Source organism: Arachis ipaensis, chromosome B07 (assembly GCF_000816755.2).
Source record: "Arachis ipaensis cultivar K30076 chromosome B07, Araip1.1, whole genome shotgun sequence".
NCBI classification, from domain to species: Eukaryota; Viridiplantae; Streptophyta; class Magnoliopsida; order Fabales; family Fabaceae; genus Arachis; species Arachis ipaensis.
The window spans coordinates 122,896,467-122,913,661 of record NC_029791.2 but is presented as its reverse complement, the minus strand read 5'-3'; the positions used below and the strand labels follow the sequence as shown (position 1 = coordinate 122,913,661).

Here is a 17,195-nt window from a genome sequence, read left to right as displayed (position 1 = left end):
TTCTTCCATTTTCGATAAGTATACGCTTATATTACATAAATAAAGCAATAAATTAGTTTTAATTTAAGTTCGAAATGGTGTGTTTAATTCTTATTTCTCTCTCTTGGTTGTTTTCCGGTTTGAATCTGTTTTTTTTTTCTTTTTATAATTGTGATTACTTAACTCCATTCATATCAATTATTTATTTATTTTTTTCAGTCAACTATGAGTGATGAAATCTATGAATAAGTGAACATATATAGAAAATTTTTAATACATCACTAATATTGTTGAAAAAAAAAAAACAATTATACCATCGTCTAATACACTAACTATTATTGCAGTCAATTATTTCATAAACATTTTAAGAATTCATTTAAGCTTTTAAATGATTGGTTTATAATACAAAATAAATTTATAGGATAATTTAAATTTAGAGAGTTTAAATTTAATATACCTACAGTATAAAATATTTTTGTTCATTCTTTTAAATGATGACTTAGGACGACAACACAAAGAATAGTTAATCTTTTTTATAATGCATTAATATTAAAATTTAAAGAGTAAATTATCATTTTTATCTCCAACGTTTGGAGTAAATCTTATTTGTGTCCCTAACGTTTAAATCGTCTTATTTGTATCCTAACGTTTATAAAAGTGATTCAATGTTATTCTGCCGTCAATTATACATCATGAACGCTTTAGTTTGAGTTTTAAAAATCTCTTCTTGAAGTTAGAATACAAATGTCTGGGATAGAATCGATGATCTACTCCAAAAAATAGCTTATCCTAAATATTGAAACTAATTCCTACAATATTTACATAATTCAAACACAAATAGTGGGTATAATATTAAAATCGAACACATCCAAGTGAGACCTAATTGAGAATGAATATATCAAAGTGAAAATAATTGAAAAATATAATCTGATTTATTAGTATAATTGATAGTAGGATAATATTGAATCACTTTTATAAATATTAAAGATACAAATAAGACGATTTAAACGTTAGAAACACAAATATGACTTACCCAAACGTTGGAGACAAAAACAATACTTTACTCAAATTTAAATTTAAATACGTAAAAAAAAATCTGACACATAATATATTCACTCAGCTTGAAAAGGGGTATAATGGTAATCAACAATAATCATGGTTTCTGTTTAATTTATCCCCGTTTCCCAAGCAGTGCAATCGCAATCGCAATCGCATGCTTCATAGCTTGCTACCAAAAAGTGCCAGCTGGCACACTCTGAATTCCGCTGTTCGCAATTTATATATAAACCCGAACAATAGGGGCGCGTGAGCTCCACCTCCTCAACGGTCTCACTCTGACACACTCTCCCTCCCTTCGCTTCCTTCTGCAACCTCTCTCTGCGGTTCTTCCCTCACCACACCACTACTCTCTCCTCTTTTTTCTTCTTCTTTTTTCTGTTTCTGTTTCACAGTAATAGGGTTTTAGGGTTCATCTTCTTCCCGCACATTTCAATGCCGGAGAAGTCCAGGAAGGTACCTTTCACGGAACAAGACTCAGCAAAGCTCCTAGAAAGGTATTATTATTTATTTCTTTATTTTGATTATTTTATTTTATGTTGTTATTTTAGTGATTTTTGCGGTGAAGTTTGAGCATGATTGCGGATTTTCTTCATCTGTTTTTATCTAGCAGGTATGATGCAACGACGGTGTTAACTTTGCTTCAGGAACTTGCGCACTATCCTCACGCGAAGATCGATTGGAATGAGTTGGTGAAGAATACATCAACTGGCATTTCCACCGCCAGAGAGTATCAGATGGTGTGGCGCCACTTGGCCTACCGTCATGCCCTTGCTGAAAATCTTGAAGATGGTGCTCAACCTCTGGTTTGTGATTTTAGTTATATTATTTAATTATAAAAAGAAAAAAATTTCTTGGGGTCATAAGATGAAATAATTAAGTACATTCACTAACAGGGATCAAGCTGTAACTATGGCAGTGGTTATAGTTGAATTTGTCAGGGACATGAATCTATAGTTACCACTTGCAGGAAATAAAAACTTGTCAATGCTTGTGCACATCATGCTAGTTCAGGCCTTCAGTTTCTCATTGATATGTTGTTACTAGCAATGGGTTAGTTGACTACCTCTGTTACTTACAGGATGATGATAGTGACCTAGAGTGCGAGCTGGAAGTATCGCCTCCAGTAAGTGCTGAAGCTGTGTCAGAGGCTGCAGCATGTATGAAGGTGAATATGCTGGCTCTTTACCACCCCCAGTTGTTAAATTCTATCCATCCAAGTGTCCTATGATTTTGCTCCAGCACATGGGTACACCTAGATGAATGATGTACCTGTACTAGGAACTTGGTATTGTTACATGTTTGGAACTCATGGATACTCATTGGTACAGAAATACAATTTGATTTATCTTTAAATGAAACAAACAGCTAATATCCATCCAAATTTTGTCTTATATTTTACCTCGAGTCTTATAAAAGTTCCATTTACTATTTCTTTAAATATAACCTGTGTGTTTCCACGAATTGTTTACCAATTAGGTAATGATTGCTTCTCGTACGCTGAGTGAATCAACCCCTAGTAGCTCAACGATTGAGGCTCCATTGACTATAACTGTTCCGGTTTGCCGTGGATCTGGAACTCCTAGTGGAAGTTCACAATCATCTAAATTGATGCAAGGGATGAATGTTATTTTTCCGGTTACTGTTCAGAGACAAACACTGCCAACTGCACCATCAACAGATGGTGTTGAGACCAAGGGATTAGGTGGTGGCAACATGGCTTCCAAAAGGAAGAGAAAAGCATGGTCAGAGGAAGAGGACATCCAGTTACGAGCAGCTGTTCAGAGATTTGGTGAAGGAAATTGGGCTAACATGGCCAAAGGAGATAACTTTCCTATTAAGAGAAGTCCTACTCAATTGGCTCAGGTGGTTTTTCAACCCTCAATATTTATGATTTATGGGACCTTTATCAACTCCTATCGTTTTTTTTAGTTTTTATTTTTTTGATAAGAAAAGGAAATTCATTAGTGGGGGAGAGATTATTTTCTTATGATTATGCATGGGACTATATCATTGATCCATGAATGGCAACTTGTTCAGCATTAGCCCCTGTAGTCAATAGCGTTGCAAATTGTCAATTTGTCCATCAGGGTGGTAAAGATAACGTTAAAAGAAAGATAAAAGAAGTCACCAGGGGTTATGTCATCCAAAACCATGTTCTCCAACTTTTCAGAACCATTTTCCCCCTCGTTTGTTATTGTTTTGTTTTCTACTTTGGGTAATGGTATTGTTGCTTGGTTGTCATGGAACAGCCTGCTTAGCAAATTTCGCAAATGGTGGAATTTAGTTTTTAATCCCTTTTTGATCCCGGAATTCTTCGTCGTTCACTCAATAATTTGTCTTTGACCTCACATATCACCAGGAATAATTGTTTGTATGTTCTTTATTATATTTGGATGGCATAGCCAGCCAGTTTCTCGAAATTCAAAACTTGAAGTTAAAATTATTCTGTGATCCCCGAGGTTTAAGTCCTGTGCATGTTCCTTGTTGTTAGTTAATTAAGAGCTACTCTCTTGTAGGTTGCTACTTCTAAGCATTCAATACTCTAATTATGAACATTATCAAAAATTCTTTTTTTTTATATGTAACAGCATTGCTTAATAAGCTAGAAACTTGCTTTAGGAATTATTTAAGGTAAATTTTGCAAGCTGATCTTATTCCTTGGCTATTGACAAATTGACCACTTGGTTTTTATTCAAAAAATGTTTTACATTTTACTAAAGTATGATTTCCTGATTTAGCAGCAAATATATATTGGCCAGCTCTATTATTGGGAGTGGGTTCTTTAGATTATTTCTGCAGCAAGTAGTGTCATGCATGTTGAAACTAATAATGTTTTATGTATAAATGGAGGATTGCTTATACGAAAGAGAACGTGAATTGTTGCACACACATAGTGCTTGTCTTGTTGTGGATGATGTGTTTGATTGGAATACAGTGACTGATGGCACTGAATGTTTAATCCGTTGTCATCTAGTCAGGTCAGGATGTCTGGGTATAACCCAGTTTTCCCGGGTTCAAATCCCGGCAACGGAGTTACATATACAACTATTTATAGTTGGACAAGTATAATAAGTGTAATGAATCTTTGTTTTAGATCCAGAAAAAAATATTATATTGAATAGATTTTCCTGTGCCGATTGTCTTTGTGAATATTTAATGTGATCGTAACGCATTTTACCTGTATTGACTAATTGTTGTCCACTTGTGCTACGTATTGTCATTCGTTCCCTGAATGTTGCAGAGGTGGAGCATTTTAAGAAAGAAAGATGGAACTGCCAATTCGGGAACCATCGTGACCAGCACAACTTATACTACTGCCGAACAACTGGCAACTCGTCATTCATTATCTTTAGCCCTTGATATGCCATTCAAGAAGTTAACTGCTCCTGGAACTGCTGATCAAGGTGATTCTCTTTAAGGCTTAACTTTGAAATATAGGAAAATGGTAATTGGTAATCATGCTGAACAACTTTCTATTATTTGTTTCTTAATTTTTATCCTTTTTGTCTTTGCACCCCTTGTCTTTAAGTCCTAATGAGCATCAGTTTCATGATTCTCAATGATGTCAATGATTGTGGATTTATTTAGTGCCGTTTCTGAGAAATGGATGTTTGTCATCGAGCTTTCCTCGAAAAGCAATCATGATAGTGGAAAGGTGTAGTACCTTGTTTTGCAGTGTGGTTTGGGCTTGTGCTTCTTTCAACTGCTTGTGGCATGATGCCCATATGATTTACCAATGCTGATTTTTTCTCCTAAAAACTGTTAACTAAATGAATGTATTGATTTATCGTTTCTTTTCCTCTAAATTATGTATGTTTTAGATTGTTTAAACTCATGTCATCTAGTATATCTATGGAATCTATCTAATATGAAATTGCAAATGCGGTCTACTTTGAATGAGAAAATTGGCATTGCTATCATATAGGTTTAACTTTCGTTTTTGGCATGAGCAGAATAGCTAAATAGCTCAAGTTGTTGTGCTCCTATGTTCTTTGGTTGTAAGCAACTGCTGCAAAATTAGCAAAATTCTTGGATAGAGGTGTCCTGCTTTTTTAAATTCTCTTCTTACTTAGGGCTCCCTTAAGCAGGAACAAATTGTCTTGTTCTCTTAAGGTGGAATTAATCCGTGTCATGTGTTTTGCCCTAATAATCGGTATTAAATACTAATTTCAAACTACTTTAGCAGCTGTGCTGATATCACTACTAACAAATTATGTGTCCACTACAGAGTACAGGTTACAAATTGTATCTTTTAAGTTGCTATATTTATTTATTTATAATTTAATTTTCTTTTTCCATGTTATTAACTTATAGAATTGCATTTCTCATGGGGTGAATAATATCGGCGTAATTCTTCTGAGTAATGTGTTACTTGAATAACTTCTGTTTTTTATGATTGCAGCTAAGACATCCTTAACAAGTAAAACTCAAGTGCAGCATAACGCTACAGCAACAACAATACAAAGTAGTTTACCACCACATCAGCAATCAATGCTCAGAGGTAATCCAACTCCAAATCCTGCATTGAAAGCTACTGCAGTTGCTGTTGGTGCCAGAGTTGTTTCTCAGTCAAACATTGCATCACAAATAAAGGTTGCACAAGCAAGAAATGCTGTGCCTGGAACAAGTATTTCATTGGCAAAACCATCCACTTCTGCTGGTATGTCTTCCGAATCGGAGGTACAAGCTCGCACTAGTTCAAGTGTTGCACATGTTCCCCCTCAGTCTGTACGCATTCCATCTCAGTCTGCACCTGCACCCTCCCAGTCAACTGCTCCTATCACATCTCCGTCATCGTGCTCTAGTACCGTTAAAGCCGCCTCTTCTACGGTGCCTGTATTGCCTGAGAAGGACAAACCCGTTACCCCTGTGGTTAACAAAGTTCCAATAAAGCAAGAAGTTAATACTACAGATGAATTGCGAAATTCAAAGCCTAGCCCGGCACCAAAAGAGATGGTTCAAAATGATGAGAAATCAACTCAAGACAAGAGCATGAATATTCCCGTTAAAGAGAGGGTTACTTCTCTTGTGGGAAGTACAAGAAAGGAGGAAGTAGCAGAAGATAAAGCAGTGCCAAAAAATCAAGTCAAGTCTGAAGATGATGGAAACAAGGGGAGCCATGATTTAGATAAAGAAAAGAGCAAAATTTCAATTAATGGAAGATCTCAGGATCAAAAGATGGATGAGAAGCAAGAAAATTTGCAGAACTAGCAACAGTTGGTTCGGTGGTTGACTGATTTAGCTTGTGCAAAGAATAGGTTTTCTTTCTTCTTCTTGTTGCTGTTCTATAGTATGCTGAGCTCTAACTTTTTAAGGTCGAAGTCAGCCTTAGGAATTTGTGGAAGATCACCTAATCACCTACAGCAAAATCTTGTAATATCCATAAGTCTTGTTTGATGGTAAATATATTTTAATTTCTCCTTTGTTATTTAATAAGAGAAAGTGGTAGAAAAAAGTTAGAGAGAATAAATGATTGTTAAAAAAAAAAGGGCTAAAACGTTAGAATATCAGAAACTGAAAACATTAGAACATAAATTTTAGTTACTTTTAACAGAAAATTTCTATCTGATTATTTTGTTTTATTTCCATTGCCAAGCTACAATGCATGTTCCACCACACCACCACCAACATCCATCGACTCACAAAGGAGGAAAATTTGATACGCATAAATTTTGTATTCGTAAGATTATATCGAACAAGATTATTATCATGGTAGAAGTATTCTATAAACGAAATGCGTTCTTGATTCATTTTTGGAACCTCGAAATTCATAAAGTTTTCCTGCAATGCTAAGCAAACAGATTTTAGGAAACAGTTATACTACATATACAAGTTTTTTTGGTAAATAAATCCAATTAAATTGGTTCAAACTCAACAAAAATTAACTTTAAATTAGAGAGCGTGTAAACATGCATTCTTGTAACTATTCACTAGCGCGAACGTTAATATGAGAAACGCTTCTTCTCCCTCGATCAAAATTGAAATGATCAAATTTCAAATGACGCTCAAAATCTTTGCGAAAACTCAAGAAAATCTCAAAGCCATGTTTCAAATTTTCGCAAAAAAAAAAAAAAAAAAAAAAAAAAAAAAAAAAAAAAAAAAAAAAAAAAAAAAAAAAAAAAAAAAAAAAAAAAAAAAAAAAAAAAAAACACAGAAATAGAAGACGAAAGATTATTGAATGTACTGTTCACTAATCGTCCAGTTTTTTCACTTTTCTCTTTCGCATTTTTGATCGCGAAACACTAGATGGTCATATTTCTGTTTATTTAGTAGATTCATTTTGTGTTTTTTCATTAAAGTAGATATTATTGTTCTCATTATATTGTTCATTTGGTGATAACATTGTTAGGTCGGTGTAAAAATATTACGTAGTGTTTCTGGTATAGTTTAACCTATATCAGCACGTGTTTGAAGGATTTGAATATGTTTTTATGCATGTTTGAGTGTTTGCATGTTTTGAACTGAGTTCGTATGTAGTAATCAGTAACAATTTTCGGTGTATTTTGTCTGAATTGATGTGCACTTGGTGTTGTCCTGTTTTTGTTGTAATTAGGCAACAAAATGTTGTTGTAGTGCTTCTGATGATATTTTGTGCATGTTTGAGTGATTTGCATTTTTTTTTTGAGAAATTTTGTTCATGAATTTGTTGTAACTAGCCCATCGAAATTTGTTGTAGTGCTTTTGGTGTCGTTTTGTGCATGTTTGATTGAGTTGCATGTCTTTTTGAACTGACATTGTGTGATGCAATCAAGAAATAATAGCAGTGTATTTAGTTTGTATTTCGGTGTATTTTGTCTAAATTGAGGGGTACTTGGTATTGTGTTCTCTTTTTGTTGTAACTAGGCAATAGAATATTGTTGTGCTGCTTCTGATGTTATTTTGTGCATATTTGAGTGATTTGCATGTTTTTTTTCATTTCTGAGGAATTTTGTTCATGAATTTGTTGTAACTAGCCCATAGAAATTTGTTGTAGTGTTTTTGGTGTCGTTTTGTGCATATTTGATTGAGTTGCATTCTTTTTTAACTGACATTGTGTGATGCAATCAAGAAATAATGGCGGTATATTTAGTTTGTATTTCGGTGTATTTTGTATGAATTGAGGTGCACTTGATGTTGTTATCCTCCTTTTATTGTAACTAGACAACAGAATGTTATTGTAGTATTTTTGATGTTATTTTGTACATGTTTGAGTAATTTGCATGTGTTTTTGTCCCTTTTTTAGGGATCTTGTTCATGGATTTGTTGTAACTAGCACATAGAATTTTGTTGTAGTGCTTCTGGTGTCATTTTGTGTATGTTTGGTTAAGTTGCTTGTCTTTTTGAACTGATGTTGTGTGATACAATCAAGAAATAATAGCGGTATATTTGATTTGTATTTCAGTATATTTCATGTTGTTTGTATTTCATGTGAATTGAGGTGCACTTGATGTTGTTGTTACCTATTAACCTAATAGACTGTATTTTCTGTTACTGTCCTAGTTTAATGTGTTATTTCATTTTTGTCTTTAGCTGGGATTGTGCAATATATGTGATGAAATGGCTGGAAATAACTGATCTGAAAAAATATCAAAAAGAAAAAATATGCATGAAAGAATTGGAAACAGGTAATTATCGTTAAAAATAGATAACTCTCTATTACTAAATTAACAGAGTATAATAAATAAATTTCTTTAAACTGTAGTTGAACACTTCAGAGTCGATTATGCTTCACTCATTCTCTTTGAGGAAATAAATCAACTGAGAGATAAAGTCATTCAAGAATCTGAAGCCATCAGACTCTCCAAGCCAGCTGCTGCATTATTAAGTCCTTACTGTAAATTTTTATCAGGAGATATTGATAGTAGATAGTTTGAATATTGTAAATTGTTAAGAATTTTTATACTGATTGTCTACTGAATTGTCTATGCAATGTATAATTAAAATAAACACATACTTTGTATCTTTTTAAATATTCAATCCAAACTTTTCATAAAATTTCTTTGCAAATTTAAACTTCTATGAACCTGTCTATACTATATTGAAATCCTATTAATTTGAATGAATCCAAGTTAAAAAAAATACAGAAAAAGAAGAATAATGTCTGTAATACACCAAATTGCTACACCAAATGTACCAAAACTATTTAAATAAACACCGAGAATGCTTATAATTTTTTCTATAAATTTTCATCAGGAGATATAAAAATTGTGTAGGTTGAATCTCTACATTGCTTAACTTTTGAATTATATGTGTACTGTTTATTTCAATAAACAAATCTCTTAAAAAATTGAAAAAAACTAATTTAAAAACAAATAGTAACATGGTAAAATAGAACAAAATAAGAAAATATAAAAAGTAGACCTCATTTTCATAAAAAAAATTACATAAATTACATTGAAACTGTGTTATAAAACACTGAAATGCCTTTATATAAATACTAAAAAGTCTATCTTATTCTCTTGAATATCTAAACTGATAATTCATAATATGTCCATGATAATGGTTAGAATTTGACTGCATCACTGATCCACCATCTAAAAGGTTCAACTGCAAAAAGTAAATCATATATTAGCAACGTTCTTCAATATATGTATATAAATTCTTGCAGAATAATTTAATCCAGTTGAGGGATTTGTCTTCTGAGTTGGATATATATTCGGTTTTCATTTTTTCTCTTTGTTACATGTAATTAATTGGTTCTTAATTTCATTTTTTTATTTGTGTTCCGAATTTTCATAAAAAACCAGCAAATTTAGAATAATTTTTGTGGAATTTTTTAACCTCTTCAAACGTGTTAAAAGTTATCCCAACTGTTCCAGGGTTTACCTGAAACCGGATGATTGGGCTCGAATGAAAGGCCCAAATATTGGAGGAGGGTGGTCTCCGATTTGTCCACGTTTGGGAGCTGCCGTCCGAGTTGTACAAATGCATTTGAATAGGTGGGGGTGGTACTTGCAAGACACTCCGATGCCTAAGTCAACAAGGGGTTAAGCAGGTTTAGAGTATTGGAACTTAAATGTACCTGGTATTTATAGGAGATGAGCCAATAACCATTGTTGAAGTAGTTCCACTTCTGAGGGTGGATAACCGTCCCTTTATCTTAGGGTTGTTAGGATCTCTCTTCTAGAAGTGGGTGAGAGATTCTGGGAGGCGGTTACTCACTAAGTTAAGTGTGAGCTGCCTATTTCAATCTATTCCGACCTCTTAGAAGAGGTCAGATACGTGGATGAGGCCATTCTTCTTGATTGGGCCTTTTAACTTTACTGGGCATGGCTTATATTTTGGGTCAGGGTATGAACAGTGCCCCTACTCGAGTCCGATCGCTTTACCATGAGTTGGATTCAAGTATTGATAGAACTCGGGGATACTTAGGTCGATATTTTCTTCCCAAGTCAGAAAACTGACGTGATTTAGATTTTAAAACCGATGTGATTTCAATTTATCAATTGTCGTGTCTTATCAACCGTCGCGTCTGTTTGGCTTTTCGCAATTATATGTGGAGAGCAGTTACATTGGTAACGGCGTATTCTTTTAATAAGTGAGCCATTTTACAATTATTCCCCTAGTATCTTTACATTTTCCTCTTTTCTCTTTCTTTTCTTTCGCCTTCTCTAAAACTGTCGTTCTTTGTTCTTTTGCGCTTCCTTGTTTAAACCCTTTGGCTTTCGTTTGTTGGTGCTTCACAACGTTCGCCTCTCTGTTGCTGGGACTCCCTCCTTCGTTACTTCTTTGGAAAGTTTAGTTTCTCCTGGCCTATATCCCTTCTTCGTTTTTCCAGTATTCTTTTGTTCGTTAAATATACTGTATGCTTGAGAGGGAGATTTGGGTAGGTCTCTGTGGTACCTTCATTGTAAGAAACTTTAAAACTTTGTGTTTTTGTTGTGACTATTGGCTGTTTTCTGCTTTGTTTGGAGAGGACTGTTTTTTTTCGAACTTGTTTTTTATGATTTCTTTTCTTTGTGTGATGTAGGTATATCCCCTTATATATCTTTTCTTATTTCTAAGAAAATGTCTTCCCGAGTTTCTGAAGTTCTATTGAGATGGGTAGACCCCTCTGTCCTTTCTGAACATCCTATAGTAGATAGCGTCTTTATAACCGAAGTCCGCAAACACCATAGGATTTGTAGTTCTGATGCCGACGAAGTCAGATACGAAATAGTGGGCCCCGACCCAGAGGACCGAGTTTGTTGTGGGAGGATTAACGATTCTGATTCGCATTTTTTCTTTATGTACAACTGTCTGTTTACCCGTTTGGGGGTTGCCTTTCCTTTCTCTGATTTTGAGATAAAGGTGTTGTCCCATTGTAGGATAGCTCCTTCCCAGCTTCATCTCAATTCCTGGGGTTTCCTTAAAATTTATCAACTCGTCAGCCATGAACTCGGATTTCGATTTCTTTAAAAATCTTTTTCTATCTTTTTCATTTAACAAAGCTTTCCAGTGCTAAAAATAAGCAACAGTGGGTTTCCTTTTGAGCTATTCAAGGCTGGAAAGTTTTTTCTATTTTTGACGAGTCGTTCTACGACTTCAAGAATTTTTTTTTTCAAAATCCAAGCTGTTGAAGGTCATCATCCCTTTTTCTTGAATGAGAACAATGAACCCCGCTTCCCCTTGTACTGGGTAGAGACAGCCCCGTAGAAAAATACAACCTAGTAGACTTGGAAGAGGTAGAGGAGGCTGTGGTTGAGTTTTTCCGAGAGGCTTGGGGGCGGGCTCCAAATCGATTTCTTCTTGGATCTCCGAGCTTTGTCCGGGCTGAGCTAGGTAGCTTTTTTTTATTTTATAGGTGTTTTCGTATTCCTCCGATTTGTTCACCCGACTTGTATGCTAATTGTTTCTCATTTTCTCTTTCAGAAAAAATGAAAAGTGGGTCAAAGACAGCTTATCTTAAAGTGCAGGAGGCAAAAAGGAATGCACGCATCTGAGCTGCTCAGGCGCAAGAGGGCGGGACGTCGACTACTTCTTCTCCTCACAAGTTAGAAGCAGGGATGGCCTCTAAGTCGGTAAATCTTCCCACTCCTCCTCCTCCTCCTCCTCCTTTTGTGCCTACTTCTCCCGTTCTTCCCTCCTCGGATCCTATTTCCAAGAAGCGCAAGACCTCGGAAGCTGGTGCCTCTAATGTGGGCGACACCGGCTTTGATGGCTGGGGTGAAGTTCAGTAAGAAGCACATCATTTCCTAATGTTCTTTTGGCATGGATGATGCTTCTATCTGAACTCACCTCCAGGTCTTGATCCGGGGGAGAATTCGGACTTGCGAGGGTTTGCACTTCTCTTCTCGAGGAGTTGGAGAAGACTCCTTTGAGTACGACTCAGCATTCTTTGGAAAATCTCTAGGGGAGAATTGCCATGTATCAAGAAGATGAGAAGAGACTGCAGGAGGAGAATGCTCGGTTGAAGGAAGAACTCTCCCGGTCCCGGGAAAGAGAGAAGCAGTTAATGGGCTCCTGTGCAATGGCTGAGAGTTTGAAGGAGAAGGCTGAGCAGAATTACGTCAGTGTCTTTTCGGCCAATATTGACTTGAAAAAAGAGGTGGAACAACTTCGGGAGGGTTATCAGGACTTGGAAGACTCCATTGTTGAGGGCACTGAAGAGGTGTTTAGGGTGCTGAAATAACAGGTCGGAGTTATTGCTCCCGACTTGGACCTGTCACCCCTTCATCCTGACAAGGTTGTTGTCAATGGAGAGATAGTTTTTCCTCCTCGTCCTGAAACAGACTCTGAGTTGAAGACGGCGGGGCAACATATGATTGAATCCTCCCTCGTGAAGTCGATTTGCTAAGTTCTTCGGCAGCTCCCGAGGTGGTTCCAACTTCTGATGCCGAAGAGATCCCGCCAATCCCTCCAACTCCTGCAGCTGTACCGGTCTCCTTTCCTACCAATGACCCAAATCCTCTCCTTGGTCCAAAATGATAATGTTACTAAGGCCTGACTTATGGGTCTCTTTATGAACACTTTATGTATTTTTATTGATGGTTCCTGACACTTGGTCATTTTTAATAGTATCGTTAACAACAACTTTATCGTTTTTTGGTCCTTTTTTAATAGGACCTTTAACAAAGTAGCCGTTTTTTGTTCATGCGATGAAGCTTTTGTTGAATTATCTTTAGTTTGCGAGGCTTTTTGAAAAACCTTTACTGTTTTGGGCTTTACTTTTGCAAAGCTTTTGAGAAAGCTTTTACCAGATGATCTCTAAGTTATATGATTTCGCTATTATTCAGTGTAAGGCTTTTTGAGAAAGCTTTTGCCAGATGATCTCTAATCCAGTGCAAAGTTTTTGAGAAAACTTTTTGCTAAGCAATCTCTATTTTGGTAAGGCTTTTATGAGAACACCTTTACCTCCGATCCTCTAAGGGACTTTTGTATTTTTTGCTTTCCATTACTTTGTTCGCATACGTTCAACTTCGCTTTGCTTATTGAATCGTTTTCATAAATTAAGTTATTTTTGCGATGCATTTTGCTCTGCTCAGGGGCTTTCCGACTTGTAAGTCATTTGCCTTTTATGACCGAGTTGTTATGCTCGTCTTTTTACAACCTCTTTACACCGACTTGTACCTCGTCACTTTATTCTGTTGACCACATAGGTCGGACAACAGATTTTTGCGCTTTTTCGAGCTTAAGTCAGTGCGTATCGTAGTAATGGTAATGGAAATTCTAAAAAAGAAAATAATAAAGGGAGAGATATTATTATTAATGAAATGTAACTTTACAAGGATGCTTTGGATACTAAGGGAATAAATTTCATGCCTCTAGCCCTTGCTTTGATGTCTCGTTAAAACTCCCTTAAGGAAAAACCCTTTTTGGGAAAAAACCATAAAATCAAGAAAAAGAGTACATCAGGGAGCGAGGTTCGCTTCTAGCTATAATACTTTTTCATATTGCAAGCATGCCATGACCTGGGGAGCTCGGTTCCGCTCAGGTCAGACACTTTATAGTAACCTTTTTCCAGGACTTCAGTTATCTTGAGAGGTCCCTTCAAATTTGCAGCGAGCTTTCCTTTGCCTGACTTGTTTATCCCGATGTCATTCCGATTGAGAACTAAGTCGTTTGTGGCGAAGCTTCTTCGAATGACTTTTTGGTTATACCTTGTTGTCATCCTTTGCTTTAAGGTTGCTTGTCTTATTTGCGCTTGCTCTCGGACCTCTGGAAGTAGTTCGAGCTCTTCTTTTTGGGCTTGGATGTTGTTAACCTCATCATAGAATCTTACCTTTGGACTCTGCTCATTGATTTCTATTGGGATCATGGCTTCTACCCCATATGCAAGTCGGAAAGGAGTTTCACCGGTGGTTGAGTGAGGTGTAGTTTTATAAGCCTATAGTACTTGAGGGAGCTCTTCAGCCCAAGCTCCATTTGCATCCTGCAGCCTCTTTTTTAATCCTGCTAGTATAACTTTATTGGCAGCTTCGGCCTGGCTATAGGCTTGAGGATGCTCCACTGAAGTGAATTGATGCTTGATCTTCATGATGACTACCAAGTTCCTAAATGTAGAATCTGTGAACTGGGTGCCATTATCTGTGGTGATAGAGTGGGGAACCCCGAACCGTGTAATTATATTCCTATAAAGGAACTTCCGACTTCTCTTTGCTGTTATAGTGGCCAGTGGCTCTGCTTTTATCCACTTGGTGAAGTAATCCACTCCTACAATCAGGTATTTGACCTAACCTGGCGCTTGGAGAAATGGTCCGAGTAGATCAAATCCCCATTTTGCAAATGGCCATGGAGAGGTTACACTAATAAGCTCTTCGAGGGGAGCGACGTAGAAGTTAGCATGTATTTGATAGGGCTGGCACTTTTTGACGAAGTCGGTAGCATCCTTTTGCAAAGTCGCCCGGATGATTGGGCTCGAATGAAAGGCCCAAATGTTGGAGGAGGGTGGTCTCCGATTTGTCCATGTCTGGGAGCTGCCGTCCGAGTTGTACAAATGCATTTGAATAGGTGGGGGGTGGTACCTGCAAGACACTCCGATGCCTAAGTCAGCAAGGAGTTAAGCAGGTTTAGAGTATTGTAACTTAAATGTACCTGAGTGTATCAGGGTATTTATAGGAGATGAGCCAATAACCACCATTGAAGTAGTTCCACTTCTGAGGGTGGATAACTATCCCTTTATCTTAGGGTTGTTAGGATCTCTCTTCTGGAAGTGGGTGATAGATTCTGAGAGGCGGTTACTCACTTAGTTAAGTGTGAGCTGCCTATTTCAATCTATTCCGACCTCTTAGAAGAGGTCGGATACATGGATGAGGCCATTCTTTCTGATTGGGCCTTTTAACTTTACTGGGTCTGACTTATATTTTGGGCCAAGGTATGAACACCAACCTTTGACACAAACTGCTCATGAACATCACACAAAAACTGAAAATACACCGAAAATATTTCCAAAATAAACCAATTTATAATTTCAAATGCACCGAATTTGGGAAGAAACATATTCATCAAAATAATAATTCAGATTCAAAACTTCTACATTACATTCAAATTCAAACCATCAACCATGAACATCAATTTTCACAAACAGAAACAAAATTATGCAACTACAGAATCATAAATTACTAACGAACTATACTAACTAGATTTGAACCAAACTTCAGCCACTTGATTCGATTCAAAATAATAATCTGATTCGCCTTAGTTCAACTGATAGTCTGAACTTAAAAATACATAAAAAAATATTTCCAAAATAAACCAATTTATAATTCCAAATGCATCGAAACTCAGAACGAAACAGATTCATCAAAATAATAATTCAAATTCAGAACTCCTAAATATATTCAAATTCAAACCATCAACCATGAACAATAATTTTTACAGACAAAAACAAAATTATTCAACTACAGAATTATAAACTACTAATGAACTACATTAACTAGATTCGAACCACACATCAGCCACTTGCTTCGATTCAAAATAATAATCCAATTCACTCTGGTTCAATTGACAGTTTGAACTTGCATCGTTCATTGTCTTCGAAAATAAAATACCTATTCAAAACTTCAAATTAGATAAAACAACATTGATCTTGAATGCAGAAAACGAAGAGAACACAGAGAAGGAATAGAACGCAGAAAACATTGAGAACATTCGAAAAAGAAAACAAAATCCACATGAAAAAGACAGCTATATATATTCGTGCATTAAGTCAAAAGTTTGTTAGAAGTACTGGCGCATGGAGGTGAATTAGGTTAAAGTTGCTTGATTGGACTTAGTTGATTAAATGACTTGGATGTAGAGATTAATTGTTTACGAAATAGTAATCAGTTAATAACATTCTTAGATTTAAACCCATAAATTTAAGGGTAATTCACACTAATAAATCATTTCAGCCTCAAAATTACACCAATGTTCTATTTTAATTTTCGTTACATGCATGTCCTAAATAATTTTACGCAAAATAATTAAACTCGATTTATACTTCTTCAATGTAAATCGAATCAATTGATGTCGATTTACCATGTATCACCTTAAATCGACATCAATTGATTCGATTTACATTGAGGAAGTGTAATCGAGTTCAATTGTTTTGATTTACATAGCATTATTCAACATGCATGTAACGAAAATCAAAACAGGACATTGATGTAATTTTGAAGCTGAAATGATTTATTAGTGTGAATTACCCTAAATTTAACTTTCAGATCTTGAAGAAATTAATGGTGGCAATGGGACGGGTTTTCTCCCTACCCGACTCCGTCCCGCTCTACAATAACTCGCATAGAATTCACCTCACTCTTATTTGTAGGTAGTAAAAAATTGAACTCTAATTCGCTCCGGTGGGTACCCGCTCCTATTTGCCTCTATCATTATTAAAATCCAACAAATAAAATTAAATTTCAAAATTTATATAACCATAATCACATACATAACATAGATTAAAACAAAAATTTAAATATGATACAATATTATTAATCATTTTACTAATTATTTTATATATATTACATATTAAAATTATATATATACCAGGTATTACCTAAACCCGACCTCGCTCCCACCCTGCCTAAGACCCTATCATGCACTGGAATGGGTAATTACCCGTTTTGAGTAAGTAGGGACAGAGTAGATACCGACAGATTCGAGTAGTGTTACCATATGTAAAAGAAATTACCATCCTAATTATTATAAAAAAATTACAAATTAAAAATTACTGTGTATAAAAATGAAAAATATATATAATGGCAATTCAATAATATTCA

At 35.7% G+C, this 17,195-nt stretch overlaps 1 protein-coding gene across 2 annotated transcripts; it reads left to right on the top strand.

Annotated features, from left to right (window-relative positions):
- LOC107606217 (flocculation protein FLO11) lies at positions 1,175-6,466 on the top strand. 2 transcript variants are annotated; one of them, XM_016308234.2, is made up of 6 exons: positions 1,175-1,532; positions 1,646-1,841; positions 2,117-2,203; positions 2,515-2,901; positions 4,280-4,442; positions 5,441-6,466. In XM_016308234.2, exons 1-6 carry the CDS (start codon positions 1,471-1,473, stop codon positions 6,247-6,249), a joined length of 1,704 nt encoding a protein of 567 aa, XP_016163720.1. In that variant the 5' UTR covers positions 1,175-1,470; the 3' UTR covers positions 6,250-6,466. The 2 variants fall into 2 exon arrangements, with proteins under 2 accessions (XP_016163720.1, XP_016163721.1); XM_016308235.2 differs by having other exon boundaries at positions 1,176-1,532; positions 1,649-1,841.